The following is an 18,009-nucleotide window of genomic DNA, read 5'->3' as shown; positions in this document are numbered from 1 at the left end:
GAAAAATTTTATAAGTTTTAAATGCGATTTTAGTCACTATATAAAAAGGTAAAAGTCCAAAAATTGGCTGGCTCCTTCTCAGTTTACCCCCCAATTATTTACCATCAAATACTTTCTTCTAACAACCCAATGCTCAAGTTAAATGAAAATTTAAATTCATTTCCTTCACTTGTTCCCACTACCATTCCTCATCTGAAATTATTCAAGATCGCCTGGGGCATTTTTCTCTGGCTTGTTTAGGTTTGACCTTTACACTAAACATTACTTGTTGTGTCTGAGAAGAATTTATATCGATGAGTAAAATTTCAAGGACTCTTTTTCTGAGTGAAAAAGTGGTGTATCATAATGGAACAATAATTATAAAGAGCGATTTCCATTAGAACTTCAAAAATATCAGTTAACTAAGCCCCTTAAATAAAAAAATAAAACCCACGCGTTGCTGTTATTACTAATTATGTATTTTTAATAACATAACAGATTAAAAACCAAATATAATTCCTACTCGAAACAGTAAAAACTAACTGAACTATAACAAAGTGAAAGTGAAAATCTAAAGATACCTGCAAATCCTCGTCGGAGTAAAATTGTGTTTGGACCAGTGACATAAAATTAAACCAAAATAGATTTAATAAGCAGCCAAATGGAAGGCCGACTGATCGAGTATCGGCCGATAGGCGGTGGCCTCGACTACCACCACAACTCGCCGCTGATCGGGGAGATCCCGCCCGCTGGCGGGGATTACTCCCACGCCGTGCATCGGTCCATCGATCACCTGCGGAACAGCCTCAACGAGCGGGTGGCCCTGGGTCCGCTGAGTGTGTTCTCCAACACGGCCGATCTGAGGAACTCGGTCCTCAGCTACAGCCAGCAGCCCCACCAGCAGTCCCAGCCACCGCAGCAGCAGCAACAGCAGCAGCAGCAACATCAGCAGCAGCAGCAACACCAGTACCAGTTGGTGCCGGAGCCCAAGCCGAGCATCACCAATCTGGAGAGTAGTGTGGCCTCCTCGGCGGTCAGTGGATCGGTGGCCAGCAGCCAGAAGCACGTTAACGATGCGGTGGTCAGCAGCAGCAGTGGGAGCAGCTCCGCCGCGGGAACCGCTCCCACCGGATCCACCAGGGGCCGCAAGTCGCGCATCTATCCCAATCCCAACCAGCACATCATTGTGACCAGCAACAGCGTGGACAACGGCGGCATCCGGATGCAGAATGCGACGCTGAACGAAAGGAATCCCCAGAATCCCTCTGCGGGAACAGCGGGAGTGGGAGGCGTGACCACGGCAGCGGGATCGGGGAATGGCATCTCTTCCTCCACCAGTTCGCCGCATCACATGACCCAGTTGGACGTAAAGGACACCAAGGTGATGGGGGCTTTTGAACAAAGTTTAAAAACATTTTATATTTTGTGTTAAGGGGGTCAAACAAAGTCTCCATTTAAGGGAATGGTTGACTTGTTAACAATTTTTCATTTGATAGCTTATTATGTTTTAAAACCATCGATGGAGCTATCAAGTGAATGTAAGGGACAGCAAGGTTTTTAAGAGCTTTCGAAACCATCACGAACATTTGAAACCAAATCCTTTTTAATAAAATCTTTTAATCTTATCTCTTTTATGTGAAAGAAATTTAGAAGAAACCGAACATAAAGATTGCGCTTTACTTTATTCTCGCAGTATGGGAATAAAAATGTGTTTATAAAATATATAAATAAATTATAATAATATAATTTATATATATATACACCCCGCTAAGCAACCCTCTTTAATCCCAATGAGTCATTCTGCAAGAAATGTACCTACGTGCACCAAACCTCCTTCTTGGTCACCACCCACACAGGATTTATAATTGCTGTCAAGAAACCTGTAAACTCATTACTTTACTCATACTTCACCAATTAAATATAAGGGTTACAGTCCATTTTAAAACTAAGGAATGTGATATTTATACCCAGGATAATCCATTTAGTGCCTTACCTTTTGAATTTTTCCCATTCCATTTCGACCCAATTACAAAGGTTTTGAAAAATACATTAATGACACTGGGTTACAAATTGGGATATTTATTTGATTGCCTTAATGATTATCCAAGCACCCAATTCCTTTAATGGGCCATTTTCAAATGTGACCACTAAAAATTGTCCTACCCAAGAATCCTTAGCAAATGGACCGCAAACTTGGAGAAATGCTGTATTAGCCTTTTTTGAACAGCAAGTACAGGCAAACAAGTTCAACTCGTTATCGTTAGAGACCCAAATTAAAACCATACACATCCAGATCCGGTGAATACAACAGTTGTGTCACAATCCTTCATCTTTATGGGTTTGTTGTTCTTAATTTTCTTATGCTAATTGTCTTTTCTTGATTAAATTCATACTATTGGACGAATTGGATAAGAAAAGTCAACAACCCACCTTTAGACTTCAGAAATAATTTCACATGTTTCATTTCATCTTGAAGAATAATTAAATGTATATTAAGATCCTACCATCGTTGTGCATAACCTTACAAATTTTGCAATTCCGGCCTTCCAGAAAATGGATAATTCTTTTCTTTGAAACATAAAAATTGAGATATTTTAACAAGTCTGAATGCTTATTTTTTATGAATTTAGCCTCAATGCATGACATGCTGAGGCACAGCCTACTTAACTCTATGGAGATCCATATAAATTTTAAAGTATCGTTACCTCAGCTGATATCTTTTTCTGAAATTGCCTGCGCTGTTTAAAAGGGCCTATTTTAATTTCATGTGTTCGAGAATGCATGAAATTCATTGCACAAAAATAGTATAAGTAAATATAAGCGCGATACCCAATAAACTTCAAGCCAATAGGAGTTTAGTTTTTTAAATTTGTTAAATTCTTTAAAAGAGAATTCTGTTTAACAACCATCATAAGATATTATTTTGTTATAAAAAAAAGCAAAGATCTGTTTTTATAATACATATAAAGGCGATATCATAGTGCATGACTTAATGATGATGATGAGGGTTTCAGACGAATGTTTTTTCTACCAAACTTTTACAAAACAATATTTAGTCTTAGTGGGAGAGGGAGATTTCAACTTCTTGATTCCCCGTTGATCTGGACAAGATACGGTGTAAAATCAATCAAAACGTTCGATGTGTAAGCCATATAGTGAATATTCAAACTTGTATCTCTCCAAATTGTTTAAAATTAGAAGCAATGAAAACCCTCTTCAGCCAAGTCCAGCAGCAGGCAGGCAGCAGCCAATCCGTTCGTAATCCCAGCGCTAAGTAACCGATTTCCCATCCTCAGATCTTCAGCTCGAAGGCCGATCTGCAGCTGCACACGCAGATCCACATGCGGGAGGCGAAGCCGTACAAGTGCACCCAGTGCTCGAAGGCCTTCGCCAACTCGTCGTATCTGTCGCAGCACACGCGGATCCACCTGGGGATCAAGCCGTACCGCTGCGAGATCTGCCAGCGGAAGTTCACGCAGCTCTCGCACCTGCAGCAGCACATCCGGACGCACACGGGCGACAAGCCGTACAAGTGCCGGCATCCCGGCTGTCAGAAGGCCTTCTCGCAGCTCTCCAACCTGCAGTCGCACTCGCGGTGTCACCAGACGGACAAACCGTTCAAGTGCAACTCCTGCTACAAGTGCTTCTCGGACGAGCCCTCGCTGCTGGAGCACATCCCGAAGCACAAGGAGTCGAAGCACCTGAAGACGCACATCTGCCAGTACTGCGGCAAGTCGTACACTCAGGAGACCTACCTGACCAAGCACATGCAAAAGCACGCGGAGCGGACGGACAAGCGGCCGCCGATTGCGCCGGGCAGTGCGGCGGCCATTGCGGCGGCTGCTGCTGCCGCTGCTGCCGGCGGAGCGGGCAACTCGGCCAACGGACCGCCCCCGCCCCCCAATCCCGCCCAGCATCAGCGCAACAACCTGGGCCTGCCGCCCGTCTCGATTGCGCCCAGCGACAACGGCTACTGGCCGAAGGTGAGTCCCGACTCCGCCGCCGCAGCCAATGCCATGGAGGTGATGCACCAGCAGCAGCAGCAGCAACAGCAGCAGCAGCAACAACAGCAGCAGCAACAGCAGCAGCAGGCCCAGCACCACCATCCGCACCACGGAGTCCCGCCGCAGCAACATGTCCCGCCCCAGCAGCAGCAGCAGCAACAACAGCAGCAGCAACACCACCATCCGCAGCAGCAGCCGCCCCCACAGCACAGCATGGAGGCCCACTACGCACAGCCGACGGCGCCCAACGGTGCCCAGAGCAACGGACACGGTTCGGAGTTGCAGCCCCATCATCGGATGCCCGATCCCGTGCGGGAGGATATCGGTAAGTGATCAAGCAGAGCTCTTCATTCATGTTTAGTCAAGAACAACTCTTTCATGATTCGAGAAAGTAGTTCTTTATATAAGAATGCACTTTTAGACACACATTTAAAAAGATGTGTTTTGCTCCAGCATTTAAATCTTCTCTTTATCCATATCTAGGTCTGTTCAAGACTATATGACAATTACAATTACAACAAAATTAGCCATGGTCCGTCATCCGTTTTTTAAGGACCGGTCGAGAATTTTTTTAAATATGATATCTTTTTAACCTATTTTCAATACGATCAAATCTATACGAAACCATCGATTTTTGGCACATTTAATGGTTAAACTTAGCCGAGATTTTTGTGTTGCAATCCTACAAAAATCCTTTTAAGTCTCGACTTATATATGATCAGCATCATTATTTTGTTCAAATAAGCTGAGAACTTTGACCATAGATAAATATTCTGTTATTAAGACGTAACTCTATACGTCGCGACGTCTGAAAGGACATTTATAGAAATGAAAAAAGTATTCTCTAATATCTCAAAGCTTGAAAAGTACCAAGAACATTTTTTTGATTTTTTGAATTTTTTAATGCAGTAATTTGCACCTTAATACTTTTTGAAACTCATAAAATTTTTTTTAGATTTTCCAAATTTTAAAATGAAAATAATGACAAATCATCATTTAATCAAGTTTTTTGGCATTGGTGCCAGAATAAACTTGTGATGTAATAATTTAATTTGTTGTCGGATCGAATCCTTACAACTAAACAATAAAGTGATTGACAACAATTTGGCTTTAACTTACGGATATACTTTCCTTACTTTCCATTTCCCGCACAGTTTCGACCCCCAGTGCCGTGGGCCCCTACGACGCCGCGTCCATAACGAAAACCACCAGCAACTCGGCCTTCACGCCGATAAACTCGATGCCGCCGCACTTGAACTCGCTGAGCCACCACCCGATGGCCCAGCGACCCTATCTCTACGATGCCATCAGCTTCCCGAACAAGAACGTGAACCAGAACAACGCCAACGCGTTCCCCAACCAGCTGATCTCGCTGCACCAGATTCGGAACTACGCCCACCAGCCGGCGGGTCTGATGGCGGGGGAGCACCTCCTGGGCGTGAGTGTGGGTCCTGGGAAGGACAAGGGATAGCTAGGGGCCTACTTCTAAGTTGGTAGTTCATCCATTATTTCTCCAAGCAGAGACGAGGCGTGCATTCCTGTACAGTATTAATTTGTAGTTAGTCGTAGTGCGTAACGGACGTTTTGTAATTTTGGTAGATCTTATTTGGGTTAAGTTAAGGGTGCTCCCGCGCACTCGATAAGCAAACTGTAAATGGCCAACGATACGTACTCTAATTTGACCAACACCGTCCATACCTATGTTTATACTATGTCTTTGAAAACGAACACCGGAATCGCGACTACTGGCGAGTAACCAACATAAATCCTGCGTTTTACGAGTATACAAATTCTGTCCAGCAAAAGTTTCCCTATCGAGTAATTGGTTTTCTAGGACCTCGTCTATTGCCGCCTGTAAATATAATTGAAAATGAATTTATTTTCGATGCACAAACGGATCTCGCAGTCTTAAATCAATGGCAGAAGTCAGAAGCTGCTAACTAAGCCGATATATGTACATAGATATACATCAACCTAAAGGAACTTACCGGCAAACGTAATTTACCTTTAAATACAAAACTTCATATATATTTGTTTAGGTGTATCGTATTAAATACAGACATTTCCGAGGGAATCTTCTCGAGAAACAAAACACAAACAGCAAAATGAATTCAAGAAATCAAATGTGTTTACAACTATAGATGAAACTATGCGATAGATAAAAACTATTTTGAAAGAATCTTTTCTAAGTATATGTTGGCAGTTGCGAAAAGAGAAAAAGGAAAACAAAGAAAACAAAACCTTACAGAGATGTTGTATTACTTTTTGGAAAGACTGAAGTGATCAAAATTATCGAACCAGAGGAGGAATTAAATAAAAATCAAACATTTTAAAGAGCGTTTTTACCGCAGTTACTAAGCAAACTGAATGTGTCCTATGAAATTTCGTACTAATGGCAGAAACTAAACCTAAACGTAATTACGAGTATGACAACATCAAATGTAATGTATTATTAAATAAAGTAATTCTAATTTTAATCTTAATCTAAAGTAAATTTAAACTAACCCATAGCTAGTGTTTAACTCCAGAATGCAATCTCAATGTAAAGACAAAACCGAAAATGGAACACAAAACAAAACACCTACAGTTAAGTGAATAGCAAAATGAACTCTGAACCACACACACACGCATTAAATAGAAACATTTGGGGTATTCAGATAGCTGAGCTAAATGATTATTGTTTTACCGTCTAACGATTACAGCAGATTACAGTACGATTTCAATGGCTAAGATATGCGAATACAAAGATAGTTCCCGATTGGACTTCGATCGCTGAACGGCGTGGATACCCCGCGGATATCCAGCTGAATATGCATACATACTTATATAATTGTCAATAGTAGATGTGTGTTCCTCAGTTGATGTAAATTGATTTCCGATTAACCACAAACTCAACCCGTAATAAAGTGAATTAAATGTTCCCCTTCGCCTGTGTCTCGGCAATATTATTTTGGGTGGCCTGCATAACGGCTCGGATAAAGTACATTTAATAGGCATCGCTTATTATTTCACTAAGCTCTTATCATCTCGAACTGGAGCTGCAACAAATGCATCGATGGCAAACACATACTTAAGTAGGTTAGGTGGTAACTACTTTTGCTTAGTAAAAAACATCAAAAATTTCATAAAATTTCAGGCTTTAAAATGATTTAAAAGGTAATTTAGACTTCTTTATAAATACTATAGTTGAGATAAGCTAAGTGTATAGTTTCATAAAATGTCTAATTCCTGTTTTACATTAAACGCTTTTTTCTTCCTTTTTTTCTCGTTAATATAAAGTTTTAGTCAGAGGTACATATTCTTGATCAGCATCACAAGACCTTTCGATCTATCCATGTCCGTCCGTCCGTTTCTACGCATACTAATCTCTCACTTTTAAATCAATCTATTCTACTTCAGGTAGAACAAACAATTTAGTTTTTTTTGGACAACTATATCCTATTGGCAGCTATAGACGATCAAAATTTTAACGAAACAACAATTTGAAAAATACAGCTTGTTGTTTTTAATATCTTCTATGGGGTATAGCATTGTTTAAATATTTCATAATTACCGATTTTTTATATCTGTCATAGCAATCGGTATATTTACATACAAATCTTTCAAATTACGGCTTCTGTAATATACGATTTTAATTGCATGATATGGTATATAATCTTTGTCTTGCCGAAATCAGCTTTCTTTCTTGTTTTATTAATTATCATTAAAAAGTAATGCTTATTTAACACTTCATTGGCATTGAAACATTAATGATTTTGAAAACTCGTTTCAATATATGTTTCAAAACTAAAGCTACTGAAAATGTATTTGATAAAATTTCCCAAAAGTAATGCAACTGAATATATATTTCATTGGATATCTTAAAAGTAATGCTACCGTTTATAGTCCAAGCGAACATGTTGGAAGCCGCGTAACGATCCATAATCAATGTGTGTTTTCTTCCAAGCGAACTTGTTGGCAGCCAACATGTCGGATGCGACCCCAAAACATGGGTAATGCTCCAGTTTAGTGATCTGTAATCATTCGGAAGCTTTTCCAAAGGCAAACAGTCACTTGTCATCCGTCTACACGCTCTGACCATTTAAAGGAAATACTGTTCTTATAATTCTACAGTGAGTATTGACCAGTGAAACAAGGGATTAGGATTGAGTGTGCAAATCGAAGTGAAATAAGTGTGCGTCAGAGACAGATACTTCGGTTGTTTCTCGAATTACTGCATGCTCAGCTTGGGTTCGATTTCTTCAAGTTCAATGTTCTTCGGTATTGACAAATAGTCATCAATTGGACTCAATTTTCGATGAAATTTGTGAGTTAATTGCCAGAATTCTGTGTTTTTAACCATTTTACTAGAGACAAAAAAGTTAGTTAATTGATTTGCAAGGTCAACTGTGCCCAACTAAAGTGCCGTCATCATCATCATCGTCGTAGTCGTTAGCGAATTGCAGTTCCGCAAATTCAACTAAATTGTTTTTGCGGCAGGCCTCATTTCGTTCACGATTCATTGGCCCCCCAACATAAACATTGCGTCTTGGACGCTGCATCACGTCATTGTTCCTAGTTTTGTCGGTATAATTGAACTGCAACCACAGGCGGCCCACTCATCAGTGCATATACATATAGAGTAGCATATATACATCTGGAATGCACTGCAACAGCATCCAACTCGGATATTCCTGGAAGCCCCAGTCCCCGAGATCGTATATACACATTTCTCAATTGCCAGATACATTGCTGCGCATTTTACTTGATATTTTGCAACACAAAAGCGGCGATTAAGCACATCTCGGTCCCCAAAACGGAAGCGATCCTGATAAGAGGCGGTGAGGCCAAGCCGGGCCTGCGATAAGCCAAATGTGTCGTTGGGCAATTAATGTACCATAGACTTGTATAACATTTACTAAGTCGAATCATAGAACTAGGGCGACGTCTTGAACTGATTAAAGAGGGACTATGGAAATTGGGTTTGAATTGACTCTGTATATATAGCACTAAGGTCAGCTTTAATCAGGGATATTCACATACAAGCATAAATACAAATACTACATATATATTTTTTTTGCTTTGGCGATGATTTCATAAACGATTTTTGAAAAGCTTTGAACTAACATGTGTTCAACATGCCTACATTTTTCCTAAAAACAAAAATGTGTTTTGCGGTTGCGTTAGCAAGAAGACTATTTGCAGCTCTCAAAGGAAATGAAAATCAAATATTAAAGTTCTGAGAATTCATCCATTACCTGGCCCCTTTTCAATCACCACTTCGTTCTATTTAAAAAACTCTAAATCTGTAATAAGCATCTTTCCTCAATTCCCTGACAACAATAAGTTGCCATTGTTTTCCATCCGCTTGGCACAGATCCATAAATTAACTTTCTCATAAAAGGAGAACTTCGCATCTGTATCTGCGCGATTTATTTGCGTTGACCTTTTGAACCCTGCAGAAGAGGCTGGCATGATTTTTACGGCTTCTTCAATTGTTTTCAATGAGGAAAAGACGCCGCCGAGTTCATATCGTCCATCTCAATGTAAAAACCATCCTATAAGGGTGAGTTATAAGACTGGCGACCGTTAAGTTTCCTGTGGGTAACAGAAACTGTTCCGGTGCGCTCGGAAATTGCCATTACATCGCTTTCCATAAAACGGAAGTTTTTCCAAGGCCAAAGGTTATCTCAAAGTAAATTGGGGTTTACCTCAACCTTATTTGTTACCTATTTTATTTATAAACTGACTTTCGTTGATACCCCAAAAATAATTATTGCTAATTATCAAATAATTAGTTTGTTGATATCAACTGGATTTTTTTAAGTTAGTTGCATGTTTTTGAGGCAGAAATTTGAAAAAGAGTCTTGAATACATACACACATACACACGTACACATTTCTTACCATCAATCTTTAACGTCTGCAGTTCAGATCGCAGCAAGATGCGCTCTGCTTGGCTGCTGCTCGCCTTAGGGCTGCTGGCTTTGACCCAGGTCCAGGCCTCCTCGGAAGTTGACGAAGAGCTGTTGGATGACCTCGACCTGACCGATATTGATGAGAACGAGGAGGAATTCCTGCGTCTGCTTGAGGAGAAGAACCAGGTGGGTTCCCCTTAATCCGCCGTTGCTAGCTATATATTTATGTAAATAACTTAACCCAATTTGCAGATCAAGGATGTGGAGCGGGAGAACGAGATTGCCACCAAACTTGCCGAAGTCCAGCACAATCTGCTCAATCCCGTTGTGGAGGAGGATCTCTGCGAGAGGATTCGCTGCGGAGCCGGTCGCATCTGCCAGATGCACGACGAGAAGCCCCAGTGCGTGTGCATCCCGGAGTGCCCCAAGGAGTTGGACACCCGCCGCCTGGTTTGCACCAACACCAACGAGACCTGGCCATCGGATTGCTCCGTCTACCAGCAGCGCTGCTGGTGCGACAGTGGAGAGCCCGGTTGCACCAATGCGGACAACGCCCACATGCACATTGATTACTACGGAGCCTGCCACGAGCCAAGGTCCTGCGAGGGTGAGGACCTCAAGGACTTCCCCAGGCGTATGCGTGACTGGCTCTTCAACGTGATGCGGGATCTGGCCGAGCGCGATGAGCTGACCGATCACTACATGCAGATGGAGCTGGAGGCCGAGACCAACAACTCCCGGCGCTGGTCAAACGCTGCGGTGTGGAAGTGGTGCGATCTGGACGGTGACACCGATCGCTCCGTCTCCCGGCACGAGCTGTTCCCCATCCGTGCTCCGCTGGTCAGCCTGGAGCACTGCATCGCACCATTCCTGGAATCCTGCGACTCCAACAACGACCATCGCATCACCCTGGTGGAGTGGGGCGCCTGCCTGGAGCTGGATCCCGAGGATCTCAAGGAGCGTTGCGACGACGTCCAGCAGGCTCAGCCCCATCTTCTGGGTTAATCTGAAACCCCTATACTCTTGTACAATGCATTGAGTAGTTTCGTCTTGCTTCCTTAATCCAAAAATGTCTACTTTAGCAAGTTTTTGTCTTGTGCTCGGTGTTAAATATCAAATAAATGAAAAAATCTTAAAAAATGGGATTTTCTCATGAATAGGATGGATTTATTTGTTCGGCAGTTTTATATGTTTTTATGAATGCAGTTTTTTAGTTCAACATGAAAGGGGCCCAAATGCTGGATGGCTTAGTTGGCCAAGATAACGTTGACAGGGCCAATAAACTAAAGGTAAATGGTAGACATTGCAAAACAAATGTAAACCTATATAAATACTCGCAGAGAGAAATTTCTGTTACAACAAAAATATGTATTGCTTGTTAACGCATAAAAACAATATGTATTGATTAAGTGCCCATTTGTAAGTTCTAATAAATAACTGGAACCCTAATATCATAGGTAAAAGTTATTGCAACGTCGTAGGAATGTTTGAGTTAAAGTTTTTGATAAGCAAACTATAAGTTTAATATGTGTGTGTTTTGTGAAACTGTGACTTAAAGTAAATTTGTCAGATTGTACTTTTGATTCCCGGTTAAGAAAGGAAGGAAGGATGCCAACAACTGTAAACTTCTAAACTTCAACATTTCTGCGGTGATTGAGCTCGAAGTCCCCGAGCTGCAGCATTTGTGCGTTCTTACTTGTTCATATTCAAATAAACGTAGCACTGGCCAGCAAAATTCCCGATAAATTTTCAGTAGAATAGAAGAGCTACATATATAAACACATTTGATAGGCTGTCTTTAAAGCCTTAGCTTTTTCCAAATTGCATTTAAAGTCGTTTCTTTTTCAACTTCGAAAGGATTTAGTCAAAATAATGATATCATATAATGGATCATATAAATCAAATAAGAGTATATACAATATATACACTCAGAAAAAAAATCAAGTATTTCGTGCTTGAACCTAGTATTTTCGGTGTCAAAACTTCGCCAAGAATGGAAAATATAGAACGCGAAAACAAAATACTTCTTTCGAGCACGAATTTTCAAGACCTAAAATACTAGATTAAGGAACCTTTCCGTCTGGAATCTAGTAGGAACAATTCTTAAATCAAGTCATATTTGGACTAAAAACAAGAACGATTTAATAATAAAGTAAAAAGTGGCAGGCATGATTTAAGGACGAATAATTCTTAAATCAGTATATAAATATTATGAAATTAAATTCATTTTTTATTTTATGCTAGTAAGAGAAATAAGTACTGGAAACTGAAACGAAATAATCGAGATACGAGTATATATAAATAATATTAATATTTTGAGTTTACTTACGACTTGCCGCTCGCGGGCATTAAAACTGTCTAATTTATGCGCCTTATATACCGAGTACTTTCAGAATAAAAAGTTGGGAATTATTAGAATTGGCAGACATTAAAAATCTAAAAAGTGCTTAAGATTATAATTTTTTGACCACGAACGTTCTTAAATGTTAAGCAGGCAATTTTTCTTAAATCAAGGCTGTTTGTACTTGTTAATAGCACGGTGTTTTTCCCTGAGTGTAGAATACCATTGTGCAATTAGAATTTGATTAAAACACTCGAAAGTAAAACCAGAACAGCCCTCTTACACAACACACACACACACGCAGTCCTTGCAATCATTCGGTAGACTTCCATCCTCTAACCACTCGAACTTATTCTCGTCACTTCTATACCCACATTCAATCATTGTATAGCATTTGAGGGTTACATCGAATTATCCACCATATGTTCTGAGAATGTGGATCGGAATTTTTCAAGACAGTCGACAGCTTAGTCCCATATCTAAATTTTCTCAAGAATAAATATACCTTAGAGGGTCGGGAACGCGATGTTCTACCTGTTTCATAGTTTTTAACAAATAAAACATTTTCTTTTAATCTAGGGGCAACGGAAAAAAATAGCTGGTTTGAGAATGTTGTTTTATATAATACGTTTTATTACTGAAATTAACCATTTGATGTAGCTTACAGTTACTATTACATATAATGTAGAATTATACACATCTCATATAATTTGGGTTCCTTTGCAAAAACTCTTCGCATATGTATTGGTAATTATTGTTTTCCCATTAGACGAATTGAAGTTTTGATTGGACACGAATTGAAGTTGTATTTGCCATTCTCTCGAATCGCTATGTATGCTTGTATATATCCTTATGGTTCAATGTAAGTAGTTATTCAATGAAATTTAATGCTCTAACACTCATTTTACAAAATATACGTAGAAGCGGGCTGATGTCTATATAGATCTGTTATAGTTCATAATTGTATTCAGTACACTCAGTATCAGTAAGTGGATAATGACTCGGTGTCGTTGGTAAGCTATGCTTTCTGGGGTTCCATTATCCATTCCGTTTATAAGTAGTGCCGCTAGATACAATTGGAGTGCTTATTGCGTTCTGTTTGAGCTATTCGTGAGTGGTTATACTCTAAAGTATTTTATTGGTAATTGATTCCTACATGTACTATGCTGCTTACATTATTGTATTGTGTTTGGTTTCTTCTCCGAATCAATGTTTTTCTGACTTTTTCGATCGATTTGTGTGTGGTTTTGTAGCTTCTTGGTGCTAAGCATTCTGCTGCGTGTTCTCTCTAGATTCAATTTGGTTTAGTTTTATTTGTAGTTTTAGTTATTTTTATTTTTAAGAGTACGTATAAAGTGTTAAGCAGTAAGCATTATTCTTCGCTTCCATCTGGACACACTTCAAGAGCTTTCGGAGTATGTAGCTTTGGTGTTTGGTATCCATTGAATCCATGGTATATTTTAATACTTTACATTTAAACAAAAATGTTCTAAACAATATAAATCAAATTGTACACAGACATTATGCTTAAGAGTTAGATATCATCATAAATATTTTATACATATGTATGGTTAATAATGTATCTCTTTTTGGAAATCAACTTGATTTTTTCTTATGGTGGGCACATTAAAAGGGACTTCATTATTTGATATGAAAATCATATATGAATGTAAGTTACATAAAGCGTAGAAGTAAAGTATTGTACAGCAACAAAAATGATGTCGATTAAAAATGTGTAGGTATACATTTTTTCTTTTTCGTTCCATTTTCAGATCTTTAAACATCTTTATATTAAGATGTTTCTGAATTATCTTACACTTACATGCATTTTCAAGGTCCTAAACATTTTCTAATACATTTAATTTAGTTAGTTTTGGTAAATATTTTTCTTGCTTCTGGCGTAAAGCGCCATTTAATCCGCTTAGATGGTGCTTCAAAATTTGAAAGCAACTAAACGTACAGATCACAAGTGACCTTGAAGAAATTAGATTTAATATAATCAAATTGTAGAAAACTGGTTTTAAAATATAAAATTATATGCTAGACGAGACAAAAACTCAAAGTGGCAACGAGCTCATGCTGATGAACTGTATGACTCCCGTTTTTAGATGCCGGGTTCCTGCTTCTTCCCTCCTCCTCCTTGTAAAGGGGCGCCTGCGCCCAGGTGGTAACATCCCCTCCCCTACTCATTCAGCTTGTGCCACTCGGCGATCTGGCGGCGGGGCGAGTTGCACACCTCGTTCCAGTGGTTCAATGCGGTGCTGCTCGAGTTCGGTCCGCCCAGCTCCAAACGACCGATGACCTGCGAGAATGTCAATCGTGCAATTATAGAGTTATTAGCATTAGGTCATCCAAATCGACTTACCTCATTCTTGGTCACGCGATCCCAGTCGAGCAGCATCAGCTCCAAAGACACACCCTCAAGACTGGCGCCAGTGCCCTGCAATTTTATGAAAGTTTACTTTGTTATTATCACTTTTAAATATAACCATTCTAACGTTAAATTTTTATTTTATAAATTAAATTTTCTTCAACGCATAACACCTTATATCTGATTAATGGATGGAATCATGAATAATATTTAATACACTAAGTGAGAGTTACATATATTTATTGGTACAATTTTCTTCTAAGAGGTCCCATAAGTTGATTCATATTAAAGAAAAGTTTTCGAATACATGGAAAAAATCTTCATAGGGATAACCCAAGTCTGTTTTGGATTATGTACTCGTATATGGATGAAATTATCTTTAAACCTAATATACTTCTAAAACATTTAAAGTCGCACATTTTGTAAAAGTTTTTCATAAGAGTAATTTTTAGATCAATAGATAACTCACCTCGGCGGCGGGAATATCGAAGGCGAAGCTCTCGTTAAAAACGGGGCTCAGAGTGCGCTTCTTCACGTGCGTCTTCTTCTTGGCGATGCGTTGGCCATTATAGAGGAGATAGATCTTGACATACGGATCGGCCAGACCGGTGACATCCATGCGGGGCAAGTTTCGGGCCTTAAGGAGGACTACAGTGAGACGCCCGGCAGCCGGTTGCCAGCAAAGCGAGATCAGCAGTTCGCCGCGACCCTGGGCTCGAATCTTCAGGCTGCGTGGCTGAATCTCCTTGCTGATGGACAAGGCCTCCTTGGAAATGTCTCCGATCTCGATGGAGGTCAATGGGCAAACCACCTCGCCAATAACATCGTCGCGCGAATACCGATCGAAGCTGAGGATGACAAAGTGCAGCGACATGTTCTGCAGGTCGTTCATGTTCAGGCCGTAGAAGGTGAAGTCCTCGTCGTAAACTGGGTTCCGGGTATTTCGCACCACTCGGGTCTTGACCTTGTGCTGCTTGTCGGGCAGCAGTTGCAGCTTGACATAGGGGTCAGTGGCCGCCTGGGTGCGTCCGTTCATGCCGGTGGGGATGTCCCCGGTTCCTCCGGATCCTCCCTTGCAGGGCAGTCCGCGACAACGGATGATGGAGACCATCAGGGCGTTCCTTTCGGCCAAGTAGCGCAGCTTGAAATAGATAGTGCCCAGCTTTCCGTACTGGTCGGTAACGGACAGCTCCTTCCCGTTGGTCAGCGCATGGTCGTCCAGGGTAATGGTCACACTTCCGTTGGCGATCGTCTCCACCGGCGAGTGGTGGAGGCTGTTGTGCAGCGAGTGCTTCAATCCGTTGCCATCCACCACGGTCAGTTGGTTGCCGTTCTGCTGCTCCGCATGCTGGGGCGGCCCGTCGTCCTCCTCGCTGTACTTCACATTCGGCTGGGCGATCGGGGAAGTGGACTGATCCTGCATTGGCGACAGAAGACCCATCTGCTTGCCGCCCGTCGGCGAGGGCGACTTCTTCAGATAGTGCGGCGGCTGGCCGCTGGGCGATCGAACGGCGGTCGGTCGCCGGGTCGGCTGGAAGGGAAACGAGGCGTCGTGCTGGCTCTGCTTCTTGTTCCGGAGGCGCATCTGCCGGGCGCAGATGCAGGCCACCGACGAGAGGACAGCAGCCGCGGTCAGTCCCAGGATGGCGGGCACAACTGGAAAGTAGAATCGGAATTTGGTTAGGGAATAAATAAGCCAACGTATTTAAAACTTTTTCTGTTTCCAACAGATTTTTACAATTGTTAGCTTGCAATTAGCTCTTTATTACCCAAAAAAAAATAGGTAAATAAAAAATCAATAACTTCCCTAAGTCTTTAAAGCTTTGAATATTTGAAGTTATAAGTTAAACACAGTAATGTACCTAAGGAAAACCTTAATAATAATTATTAATATGCATATGTCGAAAAAGTTTTCCCACAACAAAATATATTTAAATGAAATAAACCTACAATTAGTTTATATCTTTACATTCATTTGCTCTAATTTTCTTAACTGGAAATCCCTCTACACATCAAATCCATCAAATCTTGAAAAGTTATAGATAATAATTAAAAGTTGCTATAGGTTAAAGTAATAAAGTTTCTTAATAAATATGTTAATATTATAAGTATAATAAAAATAGATCTAGAATCAACATTCAAACCACTAATCACATCTGTGATTAGTCACCAAAATGACGAAGAAGGAAGGAGAGACTCTCCTTAAACAGCTGTGCGTTGTTTGTAAACTTCTTATGTTATTAAATGCAACCCACAAGAACCTTGACATTCACTTATCCCTTAATAACTCAAGACTCTACACCCCACATAATGAAGCCTACATAACATTTTCGTACTCATAAAAAATGTCAAACGAAACCCCAATCAAAACCGACGCACACGAATGATGTGCCACTTGCCCAGGCACAAAAACCCGAATTAAATATTCATTGCCATCGAAAAAGTTTGGGAAAAAGTTATACCCAACACTTTGAACAACTTGCTAATGAGCAAATTGGACAGATCAACCACAAAGGTCGCATTTGGCCCTGCAATATGTTACTTACTTGTGTCCATGACGCTGACATCTGGAATATACTCTTCAGCCATTTTTAATGGATTTGGCTTCGCCGCACTCAGCACGTTTGCACTCGATGTTCCTCGTAGCTGTGTGGAATAACAATTAGTCACGATTTGTAAGTGAGGAGGAAAAGTTTTTGTAACTGTCTTCGGATGTTTGCAACTTTCTGTGGCACGTGAAAAATTTCGTACATCGATTTTGCGCACAAATGTATGCTAGGGGCTTGTTATTCGTGGGCAGCTGCTGCCCGTGTTCTGGCCAGGTTATGCTGACGGTTTGCTTTTGTTGTTATTTGCATTACTTGAAGAGGCACACACTGGCACGGGTTCTTGGAAGAGAGCGGGAGAGTCACAAACACACATGAGCCATGAGGTCGCATGAATCATCAGAGCCCCCGCACACACGCACACGAAGTTCGCTGGGTTTTCCACTTCCACAGGACAAGTTAAATGGGAAAACACGTCGCAAAAGGATTTTCTTTCTTATATCACCTATCTTTATTTTCCCTATTTACTTTATCAAAATGAACACTGTTACCATCACTTTCAATTTTTGTATTTATTGTTTTTTGCAGCATCCCAGCTTCAAGTAAAGAAATTACTTTGCAACAGCTTCTGGGCAGTTTATACGATTTTCTTTTTTACAATTTCAGGCTCATATCTTACTTATTTACATGTTATATTATCTTACTTTTCTGTATCTAGACCTTCACAAGTAATTTCCAACAATTAAAACCTTTGCAATGCCCACGATGTGTGGAGCAAAATTCAACAACGCAGTTCCGCAGCCGTTTGACTTTATTTTGCCAGTGGCTTCTTCGCCTGACTTGGAAATCGTTAAACCTGCGCAGACGCACAA

The 18,009-nt window shown here is 40.6% G+C and overlaps 3 protein-coding genes across 6 annotated transcripts in view; 2 read left to right on the top strand and 1 right to left on the bottom strand.

Moving 5' to 3' along the window:
- rn (rotund) overlaps positions 1-6,904 on the top strand; it is a 46,665-nt gene extending 39,761 nt beyond the window's left edge. For 3 of the 4 annotated variants that reach the window (XM_036819189.3, XM_036819188.3, XM_036819190.3), the window contains 2 exons: positions 3,276-4,308; positions 5,138-6,904. In XM_036819189.3, coding sequence (XP_036675084.3) covers positions 3,276-4,308; positions 5,138-5,454 — 1,350 coding nt within the window. In that variant the 3' untranslated portion in view covers positions 5,455-6,904. Of the gene's footprint in view, positions 1-640; positions 1,361-3,275; positions 4,309-5,137 lie in introns of those variants that run through there. The other variant, XM_036819191.3, reaches the window with a different exon arrangement.
- A 1,051-nt stretch (positions 6,905-7,955) lies between these two features.
- On the top strand, positions 7,956-11,019 carry SPARC (secreted protein, acidic, cysteine-rich). The gene is made up of 3 exons (XM_017076386.4): positions 7,956-8,095; positions 9,891-10,065; positions 10,132-11,019. The coding sequence occupies exons 2-3, from the start codon at positions 9,907-9,909 to the stop codon at positions 10,882-10,884; spliced, it is 912 nt and encodes a 303-aa protein (XP_016931875.2). The 5' UTR covers positions 7,956-8,095; positions 9,891-9,906; the 3' UTR covers positions 10,885-11,019.
- Positions 11,020-12,830: 1,811 nt separating this feature from the next.
- On the bottom strand, positions 12,831-17,995 carry Syt4 (Synaptotagmin 4). Its single transcript, XM_036819175.3, has 5 exons — positions 17,842-17,995; positions 17,138-17,237; positions 15,061-16,247; positions 14,586-14,660; positions 12,831-14,522 (listed from the first exon to the last, which is right to left on the bottom strand). The coding sequence occupies exons 2-5, from the start codon at positions 17,178-17,180 to the stop codon at positions 14,403-14,405; spliced, it is 1,425 nt and encodes a 474-aa protein (XP_036675070.3). The 5' UTR covers positions 17,181-17,237; positions 17,842-17,995; the 3' UTR covers positions 12,831-14,402.
- Between the last annotated feature and the right edge of the window lie 14 nt (positions 17,996-18,009).

This window comes from Drosophila suzukii, chromosome 3 (genome assembly GCF_043229965.1).
Source record: "Drosophila suzukii chromosome 3, CBGP_Dsuzu_IsoJpt1.0, whole genome shotgun sequence".
NCBI classification, from domain to species: domain Eukaryota; kingdom Metazoa; phylum Arthropoda; class Insecta; order Diptera; family Drosophilidae; genus Drosophila; species Drosophila suzukii.
The sequence above is the reverse complement of the archived record's forward strand: the minus strand, read 5'-3'. Positions and strand labels throughout refer to the sequence as shown.

Bases quoted from the DNA above. Each gene is read 5' to 3' on its own strand.
- Syt4 (XM_036819175.3), bottom strand. From the start codon at position 17,180: ATGGCTGAAGAGTATATTCCAGATGTCAGCGTCATGGACACAA. The intron at 16,248-17,137 runs GTAAGTAACATA...TCTACTTTCCAG, and splicing joins TGTCAGCGTCATGGACACAA to TTGTGCCCGCCATCCTGGGA. The intron at 14,523-14,585 runs GTAAGTCGATTT...ACATTCTCGCAG, and splicing joins ATCGCGTGACCAAGAATGAG to GTCATCGGTCGTTTGGAGCT.
- SPARC (XM_017076386.4), top strand. From the start codon at position 9,907: ATGCGCTCTGCTTGGCTGCTGCTCGCCTTAGGGCTGCTGGCTTTGACC. The intron at 10,066-10,131 runs GTGGGTTCCCCT...CCCAATTTGCAG, and splicing joins TGCTTGAGGAGAAGAACCAG to ATCAAGGATGTGGAGCGGGA.